Source organism: Apodemus sylvaticus, chromosome 6, assembly GCF_947179515.1.
Source record: "Apodemus sylvaticus chromosome 6, mApoSyl1.1, whole genome shotgun sequence".
In the NCBI taxonomy this organism is placed as follows: domain Eukaryota; kingdom Metazoa; phylum Chordata; class Mammalia; order Rodentia; family Muridae; genus Apodemus; species Apodemus sylvaticus.
Genome location: NC_067477.1, coordinates 114626919 through 114645747, shown reverse-complemented (window position 1 = coordinate 114645747; position 18829 = coordinate 114626919). Strand labels below are relative to the sequence as shown.

At 37.6% G+C, this 18829-nt stretch overlaps 1 protein-coding gene and 1 non-coding gene across 4 annotated transcripts in view; one reads left to right on the top strand and one right to left on the bottom strand.

Annotated features, from left to right (window-relative positions):
• The window catches only part of Asxl2 (ASXL transcriptional regulator 2), a 95841-nt gene that overhangs the window by 12345 nt on the left and 64667 nt on the right, over positions 1-18829 (top strand). For 2 of the 3 annotated variants that reach the window (XM_052186202.1, XM_052186201.1), the window contains exons 2-3: positions 6036-6118; positions 17219-17327. In XM_052186202.1, coding sequence (XP_052042162.1) covers positions 6036-6118; positions 17219-17327 — 192 coding nt within the window. Of the gene's footprint in view, positions 1-6035; positions 6119-17218; positions 17328-18395; positions 18461-18829 lie in introns of those variants that run through there. The other variant, XM_052186204.1, reaches the window with a different exon arrangement.
• On the bottom strand, positions 13043-13149 carry LOC127688068 (U6 spliceosomal RNA). The gene has a single exon (XR_007978533.1). It is a non-coding gene; the product is annotated as a U6 spliceosomal RNA (small nuclear RNA).

Here is an 18829-nt window from a genome sequence, read left to right as displayed (position 1 = left end):
GTTGCACCCTTAGGAACCCAACGCGTTTGGGACCACCACGGCACACACAAATCCGTAAATGACTACTTTGCTTCGCCTTGTACCCCAATCTTCGTGATTTATCAGGCCGGTGGGGCGGGGAGTCCTGTGCAGCCCAGAGAGCTGGTGGTATTGTCAGCAGCAGACCCTCAGAAGAAAGTGCATCATGTCGGACTGTTTCTTCCTCCATAGCTCCTGCATGTATTTGTATGCATCCATCTTGGCTTACCTGATGGCTGCCCCCAGAGGAAAGGAAGAAGACTTTCTCTCACAATCCCTTTTTGTGGCTCCTCCCTTCCTGGCTTTTCCTATGTTTATGAATGTCACTGCACAAAATACGAGCTTTATCACTTTTATGTCCTATTTACAAATAGTTTACTTCATATATCTCTTTGGGAAGTAGACTTAATTAAGGAATCCTCCAAAGGGAATATTTGATTGCATAAAACAAAAGTCCTAGGTTAAAATAAAACTTTTACATAATAGGAAATACAGAAAAGACAAACAAGGAGTAAACCTTTCCCACTCAGTGCCAAGTGTTATAGATGGTACTACTTGACTTTGTTTTAAAGGTGGTATAGCATAACCTTGTCTTGTTTGTGACTTCATTACTATGTAACACAGTCACTGATCTTGAAGAAATAAAATGGGAATAAGTGCTTCTTAACCTTTTTTTTGAGTAAAATCTAGCACAATTCACAAGACCTAGGAACGGTATGGCTTGAGTAAGGAGAATTGATTTTAGAATGTTATCATAGTGAAATTTAGAAGCTAGTTCATATAAAAGCAAATTTCAAGTTATATTTTCTTTCTCTTAGTATTTAGTATTAGTATTTGTTTTCTTTTTGGAGTACCTACATTTGTTTCTTTTTATTTTCTTCTCCTTCATTCTTCCCTCCCTTCTAATAGGATGCTTTTACTGCACATAGTTCAGTTTCTCAGCAGTCATAGTGTTTGTATATAGTAAGTTTGGTTAAGTGGGGAAGCAGCAGCTTCATTTTGTTCTTCAGTTTCAAATATCAGGCAGCAGGGATTTGTATGATAAAGCAGTTGTCAAAGCTCTACTTGCTTCTCATGTTGGGATCAAAATTTGGAGTGGCTAGCATCTCCTTTTATCTTGGTTGGAAATTCATTTCTGTTATTGACAAAGTAGTTAGTTGACTCCCATTCCTGATTTGCTTCTCTGTTCTTAATGTTAGTTGTTGCCTGTGGATTCCATTTCATTGCTAAACCTGCTGAATCTGATGTCCTTGATTAAATGCAGTCTGAGCTCCTACAGATAGTTAAAATAATTTTGTTACTTAAAAAAATGTTTCTATTAATCTTGCAGTTCGGACATTGTTGACCACTACAACTTCAAAATAAATTTGGCTTTTTAAAAATGTTATAAAGGTGTTTCGGTCTTTTGCCTGCACATCTGGTGCTGTGGAGGCCAGAAGAGGGTGTTGGATGCCTTTAAACTGGAGTTATAGATGGTTGTGAACTGAATGAACCTTCCTATGGGTGCTGGGAACTGAACTCAGATTCCCGGAAGAACATCCATTGTTTTTACTGCTGAGCTATCTCTTTCCAACCAAGCCCCATTGTTGTTCAAGATAAGAGTTTCTCTGTTTAGAGCTGGCTATCCTGGAACTCTTCTCTGTAGACCAGGTTGGCCTTGAACTCAGACCCGATTGCTTCTGCCTCCCAGGTTTTGGGATTAAAGACATGTTCCACTACACCTGACTCAAATTTGATAGTTTTTCTTTACTGGCTCTTGTGTAGCACAGATTTCTTAACTTTTCTCTCTCTGTGTGATTACAGAAATATTAGCTAGCCTATAAAAGGATTTTGGGGTGGTAAATACTTTTTGTTTCTTTGTTTCGTTTTTCAAGACAGGGTTGCTTTGTGTAACAAAACTGGCCTGTCTTGGAATTTGTTTTGTAGACTCAGCTGGTCTTGAACTCAAAAGACCTGAGGTACTGGGATTTAAAACATAGGTTATTACATTTTAAATGTAAAATGAAATAATCTAGATTATACAAATTTAGATTCTTTATCCATCTCTGATAATTTTTAAAAAATAGATTTATTTAAAGATTTATTTATTAATTATGAATACAGTCTTCTGACTGTATGCCTGCAGGCCAGATGAGGGCACCAGATCTCATTATAGATGATTATGAGCCACCATGTGGTTGCAGGTAATTGACCTCAGGACCTCTGGAAGACCAAGTCAGTGCTCCTAGCTGCTGAGCCATCTCTCCAGGGGCTAGATCACTGATAACTTAATTATGCTTTTTGCTTTCTCTTTGTTTTGTTTGTGACAGCATTTTATTGTGTAGTTCTGGCCTACTTGGAACTTGCTATGTAGACCAAACTGGCCTGTAACTCACAGAGATCCATTGTCTGCCTGTGCCTCTCTGCCTTTTGGGTGCTAGAAATAAAAACCTGCACTGCTACTTCTGGCTAAGGAGTAGTATTTAAGTACTTTAAGAACCTTCCTTGTTCATTACTATTGACTTGTTTGTACAAAATTTTGCTATTTAACTTTTTTTCTATGTTTAGCTATATTGTCTTAAGAATAGTTTGTAAAAATTGTGTTTTGTAGTTTAAACAGCTTCAGTAGAAATTAATTTTTGTGGGTGAGAGACAAACATTGCCCTCCTGAGGTTAGAATAACAGTAACGGTTTTAGGAAACTGCTAGCCGCCGGGCATTGGTGGCTCATGCCTTTAATCCCAGCACTTGAGAGGCAGAGGTTGAGGCCAGCCTGTTCTACAGAGTGAGTTCTAGGACAGCCAGGAGTATATAGAGAAACCCTGTCTCGAAAAACCAAAACAAACAAACAAACAAACAAACAAACAAAAAACCGCTAGCCTACATTAAACTTGTGGTAAAAGAATATGGTATGCCTCCCTTGGAATCCTTCCCACTTTCAAGAGTTTTCCTCACTTTCCCTTAGTAAATCTACACTTGCTTTATAGTAGTAGTAGTAGTAGTAGTAGTAGTAGTAGTAGTAGTAGTAGTAATGAATGTAATAGTTTGTATAATATTTTTGCTCAGAAATATTTTGATATTTTTCTTCTCAGATTTTTCTAGTGTATGTATATATTTTTCCTCATTCTTCTATATATTTTCTTAGGAGAATTAGGACAATTAAATATAAACAAAAAGTTATCAAGAGGATAAATTGTCCTTTTTGTTATTATTTATTTGTGAGTGCATGTGCACAGAAATGAAAAAACATCTTGCAAGAGGTACTTCTTTTCCTTTATCAAACTCAGGTTATTAAGCTTGGTGGCAACTTTGCTTCTGATCCATCTCACAGTCCTAGGCCTTGTTTTTGTTTTGTTAGCTTTTTAAAACATTTTTATTTTCTCTTTCTTTTTCCCTCTTCCTCCCCCTCCTCTTCCTCCTTCTTCCTCCTCTTCCTTCTCCTTCTCCTCCTCCTCCTTTGTTGTTGTCTTCTTTGTCTTCTGTATAACAGGGTTTCTCTCTGTACCCTGACTGTCCTGGAGCTCTGTAGACCAGGCTAGCCTTAAATTTAAGAGATCTGCCTGCCTCTGCCTCCCAGAGTACTGGGATTAAAGGCATGTTACACCACCTGCTTTCCTAGGTTCTGTTTTTGTTTTGTTGCCCAGGCTGTCATGCATGTTATATAGCCCAGATGCACCTAGAATTTATTGAGGTCTTTCTCTCTCTCTTAAGTGCTGTAATTATAGGCATAAGCCACTTTGAGGGGGAGACAGAATCTATATGTGTAGTCTAAGCTGGTTTATATAACCCTTTGTCCTCCTGCGGCACCTTCTATAATGCTGGAATTATGCAGCCACATATTATTCTGTCTAGTTTTTTGTTTGTTTGTTTGTTTGGTTGGTTTTTTTGGATTTGTTTTTTTCAAGACAGGGTTTCTCTGTATAGCCCTGGCTGTACTGGAACTCACTCTGTAGACCAGGCTGGCCTCCAACTTGGAAATCCACCTCCCTCTGCCAAAGTCTGGGAAGTCTGGGATTACAGGCGTGCACCACCAACACCCGGCTACCTTAAGTGTTTTTATGCATGATAATTTACTCTTGGTTTTTCTTTACAGAGGAGCGGGGTGTGTGTGTGTGTGAATTTAGGATTATTTTCTATTTCTTTGTGCTTTTTTATTAGTAGAAATTAATATATCATTATTTGTGGTGAAAATTGCAGAAAAAAACAAAGGGTTAATAGCCCGAGAAAAACATGTTCTTTTGTTTACTTCATCTAATATTGGTAACATTTCTGATGAAGCTGACATCAGAAATAGGATGTGACACAGATTTTTTTGGTCATCAGGGGGCAATCCTGTTTCGGCATTCTTAATACTGGAGTTAAAAACAGCTTCTTGAAGCATAGCTGTTTGTCCCATCCTAAGAATTGTCATTTTGGTTCTGTTGTTTGTAGTTTGTCTTTTATGAACTCTATAGAGTGGTTTCTGATTATGTATTTGACATTTTGTTTCTGTTAGGATCACACAGCCATGAGGGTTCAGAGAAAGGTCTCATTTGATAGAGTGCTTCATTGCATATAAGAAGTCCTGGAATCCATCCTCACTACAAACTGGGTAGATATAGTGTGTCTGAAGTTCTAACACTGGGGATGTGGAAACAGGAGGGACAGTTCAAGGACATTCTTGGCTGTGTAGGGAGCTATGGGCTTGAGCTGGAAAATCTGTCCTCAAACCAAGCTAAAAGAACTCATCAAATGCTTGTTTAAATTCTATGGAGAAATTCTGTTTGTTTTGGCAACAGAGTCTTACTGTGTACCCTTTAAGAAAGATCTACAAGGAATGTGCCTGGCATTAGCTTTAGTTCTCAAATCTATATACTAAAATTCAAAATGTCTTAATTTTTAGAACTTTTTCAGCTATCTGCATCTATTTTGCATTTATGTCAGCTAGTGGCTAATTTCAAAATTGGTTTACAGCTGCTGCCATGTTCCCTGGGCAGGTGTGTAGGAAGAGAGGGACAGGACCGTGATGTTCCCCAAAGTCTAAAAACTTGGGAGAATTCCCTTCCTCTGTGACACTAGAAAAGGCTTCTTTACTGTGCTTCAGATGAGAATGACAACATTTGTATTGGAGCACTTTCTGTCTGTGTCAGTGTGCTTTTGGGTTTGGGTTGCAGTTGAGTCTAGACCAGGAGGTTATAGAGAAAACAAAACCAGGAAACCCACTTCTGACTAAACCATGTTTTTTCTAATTGTGGTTTCCTTTTATCTGCTACCATTTTGAAGTCCTCAGATAATTATTTTATTCATTCTGTCCAGACTTTTAGTTACATTTAATGGGGAACAAACTGCTTACTGTCTTTATGGCATTCTAAACACTGATACTGATTTTTTTTTTTTAAAGAAGCATGGATTTAATTTAACTACAGTTTGAGGCTATAGTTCATCATGATGGGGAACACATGACAGGGGTTATATACATTTGGAGTCAGATGCAATTTTAATATAGTTGTATGTTCATGTATTTGATTGAGAAAATTTACTGTATGCCCATGCAGGAGTAGTTACTGATAGAAATGTTAACAGATGTTTTTTTGTTTTGTTTCGTTTTTTGTTTGTTTGTTTTAAGATAGCATTTCTCTGTGTATCTCTGGATGCCCAGGAACTTACTCTAGAGCAGGCTGGCCTTAAATTCAGGGATCCACTTGTCTGGTTCCCAAGTACTAGAATTAAAGTAATGGGCCAGCACACCTTGTTAAAATAGAGAATCTTAAGATGTGCACAGTGATAGGTCACAGATAGCGATGGGACTTGGGAATGGAGACTAAAATTGAGCAATTTCATATTTATTGAGTTATTCAAATGTTGATGTTAGACTTTTTGATCTGTTTCTGCTTTAGAATTTGACTTACTGTTTGTGGTTGAGGAAAAAGTCTGGATGAAATCTCTAGATATTTATGTTTTAGATCTAATTATTGTCATCATAATAATACATAATTGTAAGAATGAGAATATAAAATAAAATAAGAATTAATTCATTGTTACTATTTCCTTGTTTTTCAGGTCTTAGAAAAATACCCTAATACACCCATGAGTCATAAAGAAATTCTACAGGTTATCCAGAGAGAAGGATTAAAAGAAATCAGGCAAGTTATTAAACTATTACTAGTAATTATTGTGTTTGCTTATTTAATAATACTTACTATTCTTTGTCTTACACATTGATTGGTATAATATACTTTCTGAACTTCAGGTGTATTCATCTGTCTGTATAGTTTTTAAGTCTGTATATATAAAATAAAAAATAAGTAAAACTCTTCATGAGAAGGTAAAGTATCTCTTTCAAAGCCTATGAATGTTAATTCTTCAGAAGGTCTGAAGTCATCTTTATGGCTTCACCTATCACTTTGTATTTTTGATATACTGAGGTTAGTAATTATTGAATAAAAATGACTAAATGTCAGCTTCTAGAGGTAAGCAGTGCACAAAGAAATAAGATTTGTTAACAAGAATGAAATGGGGAAAATTACTATATGTGTCAAGAGAAAGTCTTTGCTGGGCATTATGACACTGTCCAAGATGCTTTAGAGAGACTGAGTCTTGGAAGATCAACCAACTTGGTTCTAGACCAACTTGGGCAGCATAGCAAGATCCTTTCTTCAAAAATAAATGAGTAAAATAGAGCTGCTAAAGTGTTTCCAGGAGTTAAAGTGCCTGCTAATCTAATCTCTAAGTTCAATCTCTGGAACTCAGTGGGAATAGGGAGGGCAAGAATAACTTCTGGAAGTTGTCCTTTGGTTTCCACATGCATTTTGTGGCACATGCACATTTAAAAATGAATACATAAGCAAATGTTTAATCTTCAAATGTAGTAGATGTATAGGGTCAAAGATAATACACTCCAATTTCTAAGTGTCTTGTTAGTATATAATCATTGCATAATTAAAACTTTCTTTTATCAAAAAAATGTGAAAATTATGTCATTCATTTTGTATATTGAGATAAATTTGGCTATCTACATTGGAGTTCCTTCATAAAGATAAGAAATTTGAACCAAAAAATGAAAACAAGAAAAGTTAGGTATGGTGGGACACATTTGTAATCTCAGTTTTCTGGAAGCTGAGACAAGTGCTGTAAGTTCAAGGCCAATCTTGGATACATACTGAATACTAGGCTGGCAGGGCTATCCAGCAACACTGTCTATTATTAGTTACTTTTTCTGTTGCTGGGATAAAACATGATGACCAAGGAATCTTACAAAAGAAAGTTTTAAAGTGAGTTTACAGTTACAGAGGGTGCTAGAGCAGCAGTTGAGAGCCTCAAGTCTTGATTCACAAGCATGAGACATTAAGGTAACTGGGAATAGGTGGGCTTTTGAAACTTTATCCCATTTCCAGGATACACCTCTAAGGTCATACCTCCTAATCCTTTTTAGTTGGGGACCAAGCGTTCAGGTATATGAGGTTTGGGGGACCATTCTTGTTTAAACTACTACATTCTGTTTTAGAACACCAAATCAAAATCAAAATACATGGTGCAGTATAGAGTTCATTGTCATTACTTTAGGGCAGAAATCATTATCTCTGGAAATCATTATCTTTGGCTATTTACCAAGCTAAATTTCCTCAAAGTGATTTCATTAGAAAAAGCCTAACTTAAGAATGAAGAACATTTTCTGTCTGTAAGATGACTCATAGATAAAAGCATTTGTTTGCTACACACTCCTAAGTTTGACCTCTGGATCTCATGGTGGAAGGAGTAGAAAGGGAGAAACAACTCTCAAAAGTACACATGTACATTTTTTTATTAAGTTAATAACATGTTTTTCTAAGATTAGCTCCTGCCTTTGTGATTAAGCATCTCTCTTCTTATACACTAGTTGTAGTCTGTTGTCAAGCCTGCAAATTTGGTAGGATTGTCAAGAAGAAGAAGTTAAACAAACAAACCCTTAGGTATTGATAGACAAAGGTTTTGTTTTCTTTTTTTGGGAGAGGGGTAGGTAGGATCTTATAGAACTCAGGGTGGCCTAGAAGTTAAACCTTGTAAATAATGAGATTACAGGTATATACCACCTTTTTGTTTTGTTTTGTTTTCTTCAGCCAGGATTTATTAAATAGCCTATGTTGGCCTAGAATTCATAAATCTGATATTACAAGCATGTGCCTCTATGGCAGCAGCAATAATATAATCTAATCTGCTGTTTAAATATGTATCAAATTCATTATAGATCACAGGGAAGCAAATAACCCTTAAGGCAATTCTTGATGACTTTATGACTCCTTGTAATAAAAATGCATGGGAAAAAGAATACTATTACAAAATTCTTACTTGGCTCTAAGCTGTTCTGTTAGGCTTTTTCATAGAATTCGAGTATTTCACTTGTTTTTCTATAGTAGCTCAGGCTATATAGCTAAATTTAAATGTGCAATTTTAGACAATGTTTTGTTTAATTTATGCATTTTGAAAGTGTAATGTTTTATGTAGTAAAGTGGTGATGGTTACTAATTTGAGGATTTGTTAGTATCACAGTATAAATTATTTGGGGGAGTTTACTTATTGTTACTTGTAAAGAAAAATTAAAACCTTTTTTTTTTCCCTCCTCTTATTTTCTTGGGGTGCATTCCAACTCCAGAAGGTAAGAAGTATTACTTTATTCTAAAGGAGTATTAAGCAGTTATAAAGCACTCTTTTACAAGTTTTATTGAGTGTGCTTTGCATGCTTGACTCTTGCTTTATCAAACTAATTGGCTTTGAAATGATGTAATAGTGATAGTGTATAAACATTAATTACTAAGTGTGCTTTTTTTATTGTTTATTTTTATAGTTTGTAACCATTACATGGCCATAATTTTAGAAATTGTGGACTTTAAGATTTATTAAAATTTTCATTTGCCTCATAGCATTGAAGTATATAATTCAGCATGTTGATGAAAGCACAAGATAGAGATGTGCACGTTGCCTGTTGCCTATGAGATTGAAAATATATTTGCTTGACTTGTATAGAGAAAATACTGGTCAGTTGTCTAGTCAAGTGATACCTGAAATCAGGCAGAACAGATTAAAATTCAGTCTGAATCCTTTACTGAGTTGGCTTTTTGTCTGTGTTTATATGCCACTTTAGATAACCTTAGGCTGTAGCAATTTTCTTATAGTATAGTTTTTTGTTTTTATTTCAGCTATATGACTTTTATGTGAGGCTTGAGAACAGGGAAATATATATATATGCTTTTGTGTCATGTATATGCCATGTTTGCTTATAGATTGAAGTCAGTCTCTTGTAACTTTAGTTTGTACTTTAAGTTCGTTTAAGTAATAGGTCATGAATGAAGCTTAATAAGATTTAAATTTTTATAAATATTTTTGGTGTGTCTGTGTGCTTGCCTGTGTATTGTGCTCTGATGACAGGACCTCTGATTTTGGTCTATTGGATACTTTGTAGGTGGTAGCTAGCAGTGGCCTCAGCTCTTTGAGGACAGAGTGACTTAGGCTGGACTACCTTTGTTCTGGTCTGTTTTTCATTGTTTTGTTTTTAAGCAGGGCCTTAAATGTCTCCAAAATGCTGGGCTTGGAGATGTGTGCCACCGTGCCCAGTTTATGCCCAATACCACCTAATAACTCCCTCTTATCTTAGTATTTGCTTTTTTTTTATTTTTATTTTTTTTTTCTCTCTCGAGACAGGGTTTCTCTGTGTAGCCCTGGCTGTCCTGGAACTCTCTGTAGACCAAGCTGGCCTCGAACTCAGAAATCCGCCTGCCTCTGCCTCCCAAGCGCTGGGATTAAAGGCATGCGCCGCCGCCACCACCACCACTACCACCCAGCTAGTATTTGCTTTTGAGGCTTAAAGTCAAAGCCATTTAATATAGCCTAAGATTTACTATAACTCTTAAGTTACTTTTCTGAGAAAGAATTCCTGATAGAAAATATTAGGAATTGGTTAAATGACTTTGTCAACTATTTAACAACTGAGAAGTCCAGCATCTACATCCACATCACCTGACATTATAGGTCTAACACAAAAACAGAAAGCAAACCTAGGCTGGAGACAAAACTCAGCAATTAAGAGCACTTGCTACTCTTGAAGAGGACCCAGTTGAGTTTCCAAAAGTGATTTTTTTTGTAAAGAAACTGAAAGCAGTTATTACAGTACTAGCTATTAAGATATAAAATTACATTGCTAAATGAACAATAACCACCCAATAAGGCAGCAGTATAAAGTTTTATATAATTTTTTGTGTTTTAATTGTCTCCAGTTCAGTTCTTGTATAATTATACAAGAATAGAATTATATAATTATAATTCTTTTTTATTTTTCACAAAGATAATGGGTTTCAATCTCAGTGATCACTCACATTGACGCTTCTTTTACCTGGAATCTTAAGATCCTATATGTTACTTTTTGTACTTATTTTAGAGGCAAAACACTGATTGAAACTTAGTCCAGCTGTTGAGCTTGATAATCTGGGCAGTGGTGGCCTTTAATCCCAGCACTCAGTAGGGGAAGGCACAAGTAACTAGATGTCTGAGTTAGATCACAGAATGTATTCCAAGACAGGTAGGCCTATACAGAAAAACTCCCTCCACCTCCAAAAGACCTTTAGATAGGCAGGCCAAACTCTTATCACAGAAATAGAGAAGCATTCTTTTTCTCTCAAAGCTGCTTTTTATTACCTGTTTATCATAAGATTCAAAAGTTAGGTGTTAACAATGAACCAGTATTTGAAATGACCTTGGTAAAATGGGAGTTAGGTATTTCATGTGTATTTTGTCTCATAAAGACATTATAACAGAAAAGAATTGTATAGCTAGTTAGTGATAGAACTTAAACTCATATTTGTTGTCTATGTGTAAAAGGTAGGCAATTGTTTGGGTAAGGATTTTCCTTGGCTTCCTTGAGAATGGGGATTGCACCCATGGCCTTTACAAGGCATGGTAGGCAGCACTCTACCAAACCTTGGGCAAGGAGGTGGGGTATTTTGTTGTTGTTGTTGTTTTCCACTCCACTGTGTATGTTTTATTTTTTAACAATTTCAGCTGGGCTTCATGGCACATGCCTTTAATCATAACACCCTTGTGGTTTTCTCTCTGGGTTTTAATATATCACATTATTATAGTTAGAAAAGAATGAACACATGTCCATTAGAGATATCCAAGATATTTCACAGGCTCCTTTTTTTTATTGTGTACGGATTTTTATTTTTTATTTTACTCTTTGGGTGTGTTATATGTACATGCTTATGTGGTTGCAAGACATGTGGGTGTGGTAGTCAGGGGTGGACATCAACCATTTTCTTGCCCATCCCTCCCACCAGCAGTCCCCCTTTAACTTTTTTGTTCAGTTAGACTGGGTGAGTAGTGAGCTCCAGTGACCTGCCTTTTTTTTATTATTATTATTAGTTCTTTTTTTAATTAGACATTTTTGTTATTTACATTTCAAATGCTATCCCCTTTTCCTCATTTCCCCTCCAAAAACCCCCTGTCCCATCCCCTATCTTCATGTTCACTAACCTACCCACTTCTGCTTCCCTGACCTGGCATTCCCCTACACTGGTCCAAGGGCCTCTCGTCATTGATGTCCAACCAGGCCATCCTCTGCTACGCATGTGGCTGGAGCCATGGGTCCTTCTGTGTGTACTCTTGAGTTGATGGTTAAGTTCCTGGAAGCTCTGGGGGTACTGGTTGGTTCATAATGTTGTTCCTTCTATGGGGCTGTAAACCCCTTAAGCTACTTGCTCTAGCTTCTCCGTTGGGGACCCGAACCTCAGTTCAGTGGTTGGTAGAGAGCATCCCCCCTCTGTATTTGTCAGGCACTGACAGGGCCTCTGTGGAAAGAGCTATCAGGCTCCTGTCAGCAAGCACTTGTGGGTATCCACAATAGTGTCTGGGTTTGGTAACTATATATGGGATGAATCCCCAGGTGGGGCAGTCTCTGAATGGTTGTTCTTTCAGTCTCTGCTCCACACTTTGTCTCTGTATTTCCTCCCATGGTTATTTTGTACCATATATAAGAAGGACCAAAGTATCCACACTTTGGTCTTCCTTCTTAAGCTTCATGTGGCCTGTGAATTATATCTTGGGTATTCCAAGCTTCTGGGCTAATATCCACTTATCAGGGAGTACAGACCATGTGTGTTCTTTTGTGAATGGGTTACTTCACTCAGGATGATATTTTCTAGTTCCATCCATTTGCCTAAGAATTTCATGAATTCATTGTTTTTAATAGCTGAATGTATCAATTTTCTATATTCATTCCCCTGTTGAGGGACATCTGGGTTTTTTCCAGCTTCTGGCTATTATAAATAAGGCTGCTGTGAACATAGTGGAGCATGTGCCCTTATTACATGTTGGAGCATCTTCTGGGTATATGCCCAGGAATGATATAGCTGAGTCCTCTGGTAATACTTTATCCAGGTTTCTGATGTATTGCCAAACTGATTTTCATAGTGGTTTTACCAGCTTGCAATCCTACCAGCAATGGAGGAGTGTTCCTCCTCTTTTTCCACATCCTCTCCAGCATCTGCTGTCACCTGAGTTTTTGATCTTTGACATTCTGACTGGTGTGAGGTGGAATCTCATTGTTGTTTTGATTTGCATTTCTCTGATGACTAAGGATGTTGAGCATTTCTTTAGGTGCTTCTCAGCCATTCGAGTTTCCTCAGTTGAGAATTCTTTGTTTAGCTCTGTTACCTCCCCCCCCCCCCCCTTTTTTAATAGGGTCATTTGGTTCTCTGGAGTCTAATTTCTTGAGTTCTTTGTAGATATTGGATGTTAGTCCTCTATTGGATGTAGAATTGGTAAACATCTTTTCCCAATCTGTTGGTTGCAATTTTGTCCCATTGACAGTGTCCTTTGCCTTCAGAAGCTTTGCAATTTTATGAGGTCCCGTTTGTCAACTCTTGATCTTAGAGTGTAAGATATTGGTGTTCTGTTCAGGAACTTTTCCCCTGTGCCCATGTCCTCAAGGCTCTTCCCCACTTTCTTTTCTATTTCAGTGTATCTGGTTTTATGTGGAGGTCCTTGATCTACTTGGTCTTGAGCTTTGTATCCACAAGAATGGATAGATTTGCATTTTTAAAAATATGGAACACTTCATGATTTTGTGTGTCATCCTTGTATAGGGGCCATGCAAATCTTCTCTGTATCATTCCAATTTTAGTTTATGTGCTGCTGAAGCAAGCACATGACCTGCCTTTTTTAATGTCAGTTCTTCAGATCTGTCCAAGTTGTTATGACCTCTGTTGCTTTGAGTGTCACCAGCAGAGAACTGAAAGGAAGATGAGTTTAGAATGTGCAGCTAAGTTGTTTTGTGCTAGGCCTGGAGAGATGGCTCAGAAGTTAAGGGTACTGACTGTTCTTCCAGATGTCTGGGGTTCAAATCCCAGCACCAACATGGCAGCTCACAACTGTCTATAACTCCAGTATCGTGACATTTTCTCATAGACATACATGTAGGCAAAACACCAATACACATAAAATAAAGATAGATGATTAAACATTTTTTCAAAAATGTAAAAGTTGTTTCGTCTCTTAATAATTGTAAGAAACCAAAAGAATCAAACAAGACAGCAATAATTACTTAAGGAGTCTCCAGTTACATCCTCTGATTCTATATGCTTTTTAAAAAACTTGCTTATTTATTTAAATATATATGAGTTCTCTATCTGCATATAAACCTGCATATCAGAAGAGGACATCAGCTCACATTACAGATAATTATGAGTTACCATGTGGTTGCTGGGAGTTGAACTCAGGACCTCTGGAAGAGCACCAGTGAGCCAGCTTTCTAGCCTTCCATATGCTCCTTTCCTTTCCCCTTTCCCTTTCCTTTCTTTTTCCTTTTTTCTTTCCTTTCTCTCTTCCCTCCTTTCTTCCTTCCTTTTTCTTTTTGAGATAGAATTTTTTTGTGTACCCTCTGGTTGTCCTGGAACCAGTTCTGTAGCCCAGGCTGGCCTGGAATTGAAGGCCCGAGTCTCCACCTCCTGGCTTCCATATGAACTCTCAGTGTGTTCTCTTGCTACTTCTGTAGATTTCCTAAGATACATGAGTATGTTGCTTTAAGTACCGCAGCACCAGCCGGGCGGTGGTGGCGCACGCCTGTAATCCCAGCACTCTGGGAGGCAGAGGCAGGCGGATTTCTGAGTTCGAGGCCAGCCTGGTCTACAAAGTGAGTTCCAGGACACCCAGGGCTATACAGAGAAACCCTGTCTCTCAAAAACCAAATCCCCCCCCCCCCCCCCAAAAAAAACCCAAAACATTAAGTACCGCAGCACCAAAAGCTGGGAATGGTGTTCCATACCTGTAATACTAGTGCTTTAGAGACTAAACTGGGAAGATTGCCTTGAGTTTGAGGCCAGCCTGGGCTACATCTAGAGTTCCACACGACTTTAGACCTGTGCTAGAGAATGAGAATTCTATCTCAAAGAAACAAAAAAGGAAACGAACAAAAAAAAAAAGCCCAACATCCAAAAAAAGAAAAGTATTAGTATATTTCCTTTAGTACTATAGCCCCTGCCTGACCTGAGGCTGATTTTTTTATAATATTTCTACCACATTTTATTTTCTGTATTTTAATGCTGTTCTTAGTTTCAAGCTTTTATTTTAATAGCTATAAAACATTTTATGTGTATGAATTTTTTTTAAGGATTTATTATTTATTATATATAAGTACACTGTTGGTGTTTTCAGACACACCAGAAGAGGGCATCCAGTCTTATTACAGATGGTTGTGTTGTGAGCCACCATGTGGTTGCTGGGATTTGAACTCAGGACCTTTGGAAAAGCAGTCAGTGCTCTTAACCTCTGAGCCATCTCTCCAGCCCCATGAATTTATTTTTGTTTGTTTGTTTGTTTTTGAGGCGGAGTTTCACAATGTAGCTCTGGTTGGCCTGATATTCATTATGTAGACCAGGATGACCTCAAACTCAGAAATTAACCTGCCTTTGCTTCTCAAGTGCTGAGATTAAAGGCATGTATCAATATTTGATGGGCAGGAGCGTGTATGTATTCATGCACACCATAGTACATGCCTGATGTCTCCAGAGGTTAGAAGGTAGCATTGGAACCTCTCAAACTGGAGTTATAGATGTTTGTAAACTCCCATGTGGGTGCTGGGAATTGAACTTGGGTCCTCTGCAAAAATAACAGGTCTTCTAAACCACAAAGCCATCTTTCTAACCTCTACAATTAGATATTTTATAACATGCTCTGTTTTTTAAATTTGGGGGGCGGCCTTGGGGGAGTCTTTACTCTGTAGCCCAGGCTGACAGAACATTGTCATCTTCCTGCCTCAGCCTCTAGAGCAGTGTTTCTCAAACTCTGGGTTAAGATTCTCTGGCAGGGTGTATCAAAACCCTTTCTCAGGGGTGGCCTAAAACCATAGGAAAATAGATATTTACATTAAAATTAATAACAGTAGTAAAATTACAGTTATAAAGTAACAATGAAATAATTTTTTGGTTGGGGTTCACCCCAACAGCGTGAGGGTATTAAAGAGCGGCAACATTAGGAAGGATGAAAACCACTGCTCTGTAGGCTTGGTTTGAACGGAAGTCACCATGCCCAGGGATATTCTTTAATGCATGTGGCTTTATGCTTAAAACTGCATAGCTTTCTTTCCTGTTTCATTTAGTTTCTTTCTTTCTCCTCTCCCCTCCCTTCTTCACCCCCTCTTTCTTTTTGTTTTTTCGAGACAGGATTCTTCTATGTATCCCTAGCTATCCTGAAACTTGCTCTATTTATTGAGGCTGGCCTTGAACTCAGCAATCAGCCTGCCTCTATCTCCCATATACTGGGATTAAAAGCGTGTGCCACCATACCCAGCCTTCCTGTTTCTTTTTTTTTTCCTTGTTCACATGTGTTTGAGTTTATTGTAGAGAAAAGTAACAGAAATTGTAGTTGGATAAAGAGAAGAATTGGACATAGAACTAATGTAAGCTTCTATCCCCGAACCTTAGCAGCCCAGTCATGGGTCTACATGGTTCTTTTGCATCAAGAAGCTAATCTTGCCAGCCATTTCCATGTTGTAGAACCTCTGCCTTATTTCCTAGCTCTCACTGGCAGTGGCAACAAGGCTTCTCATAGTAGAATTGTCATTTTATGATTTCAGTGGCTCATAGGAGGAGTCTGATTAGAGTCCTGTATGTATCTTCCACATTTCCCTCCACAGTCCTGGCAGTGAACTAAAAGCCATGGCCTTGTATTTAAATCTTCATTCTTCAGGACTATAGACTGGGACTTAAGTACTTGTACTTCAGGTTATTCCCCCGTTTCTTATATATAAACAGTTAGCAAGCCAGACAGTGGTGGCCTTTGATCCTAGCACTTGGAAGGCAGAGACAGGCGGATCTCTGAGTTCAGGGCCAACCTGCTCTACAGTACAGAGGACAGGACAGCCAGGGCTACACAGAGAAACCCTGTCTTGAAAAACAAAAACAAAAACAAAATGCAGTAAAATCTGACAACAGTTGAAAAATGAAAGTTTTTCCCCCTTAGGAATTTGTTTTATAATAGAGGGTAGTATTGAACTTGTGGTCCTGTAGTCTCAGTCTCCTACATTCTAGAATTACAGTTGTGTACAACCATACCTGATCCAGAAAAGAGTTTTTTTTCATCTAGGTATTTAACAAATTTTAAAATGAGGGGGGGGGGGAAACTACTAAATGCAATATAAAAAGTCTATTAAATCCCCTTTAAGTTGTTTAAAGTGATCTTCTGAGAGGTTTAAGTACAAGAAATCATGGCAATTTAGTTTTACTGATCAAATCTAGTTTAGTGCGTACAAGAGAATATTTATATGAATCGTGTGTGTGTGTGTGTGTGTGTGTGTGTGTGTGTCTGTGTGTCTGTGTGTGTGTCTGTGTGTATGTGTGTATGTGTGTATGTGTGTAAGCATGTTCTCTGGCATGTGTGCATGCTTTCCAATTTCATGTTTACTTATAATGTTTCATGTGTAAATAAAGTAGGTTTGCAAAATAAGTTTCATATTGCTATATGAAATTTTTTTTTTGCTTCTATTTAAGTGTTAAAAATTTCCCCCTTTATATATTCAAAGATGAATTCTCCATTTTCTTCATGGCAATAAAGATGATGTATTTCTTTCTGTATTCATATGGAAAGAATGAATTTGTAGTTAGTAAAAGCATTACATAAAGGAATATTAATCAATTAAAAATTAAGTCAGAATTACAAAAAATATTTAGATAATGATCAGATAAACTAATGACTATGTTCTTCACCTTCTTTGCTTTTAGTGGGACTTCCCCGCTTGCATGCTTGAATGCAATGCTGCACACAAACTCCCGAGGAGAAGAAGGCATCTTCTATAAAGTCCCAGGTAGAATGGGAGTGTATACTTTGAAGGTAAGTTGTTGGGGAGACAAGCAATAGTAAGTGACAACATATAATTACTAAGGCATAGAGAGAGACAGAATTCTGTTCTTGAGGAACTTATTTCCAGGAAGAAATAAAATTTGAACCCTAAAGTAAATAAGTGAGTAAAATTTTGGGGAGGGTGAAGATATTCTGGGAGTTGAACTCAGAGCTTCATGAATACTAAAAACTCACCCTCTTTATATGTTTTATTTAAAATAAATTTTTTGACCTTAATTATATCTTATGTGTATGGATGGCTTGCCTGCATGTATATTTATGTACCACATACTTGTAGTGAATGCCAGAAAGGGTGTTGGATCCTCTGGAGCTAGAGTTACAGTTGATTGTTAGCTTCCGTGTGGGTAATGGATTGAACCTGGCTCCTTTAGAGGAGCAGCAGTCCGTGATCCTAACTGCTGTGCCCTCTCTCTAGCCCCTATTTCTTATTTTAGTTTTTTTTTTTTTTTTGGATTTGGTTTTTCTGAGACAGGGTTTCTCTGTGTAGCCCTGGCTGTCCTGGAGCTCACTCTGTAGACCAGGCTGGCCTCGAACTCAGAAATCCACCTGCCTCTGCCTCCCAGAGTGCTGGGATTACAGGTGTGTGCCACCACCGCCCGGCTTATTTCTTATTTCTTATTTTAAAGAGGCTAAAAATGTTGACATTACAAATTTTGTATTGCTTTAGATGCTTTGCTTTATTCATGATCTTCCCCAATACATTTACAGTTCCTGTTTTTATAAGGGAGAAAACTAAAGTTCAAAAGATGTGATTTCTTTACAAGTGTTAGCTGTATAGTATCAGAACAATAATAGGAACTCTGGTCAAACTTAACGCCCACATTCCTTCTTCCATAACAAGTTGCCTAATATGTAATTTGTACACTGAAATGGTGGCCTTTTCTTATCAATACCCTTTCACTTACAAGTAGGAAAATCAATCTACATGAGCTTAGTAAGGAGGCTAGAGAATTTAACTCATACAACTAAACATTCATGGGAAATCCAGGCTGGATCAAAAAGATGTCATCTAGTCTTGGTCTCTGTTCTTTCTTTTAGCTTTATTCTCAGTCAGCTTCTCCTCATCGTATATGAATTCAATCCGAGTCTCCATTCTGCAAAATGTAAGTCTAGAGAGACAAAAGTCCAGTAACTAAAGCAAGAGGCTCCCACCTCATTTAGATTTAACTTACTTTGACCCAGCCCATGTGACACCATACATGAATTATGGCTATTATTAAATGTATAGAATCATTTTTATTCTTGATGTAAGGTTATTACGCTTGTATCAAGTTGATAATTAAAATAACAACAAAAGTTTATCAGCAAGCCAGAATGAATGTTTGGCAGACAGTTATACCCGAAGGGACAAATATACCTCTGTCCCATTACCTCGTATCTCCTAGCTACACACCACAATGCTCAGTAGTAGTGTGGAGTCTACTAACATTAAGAGCATCTAATCTGGGGTGCTGAGATGGATCATGTAAAGG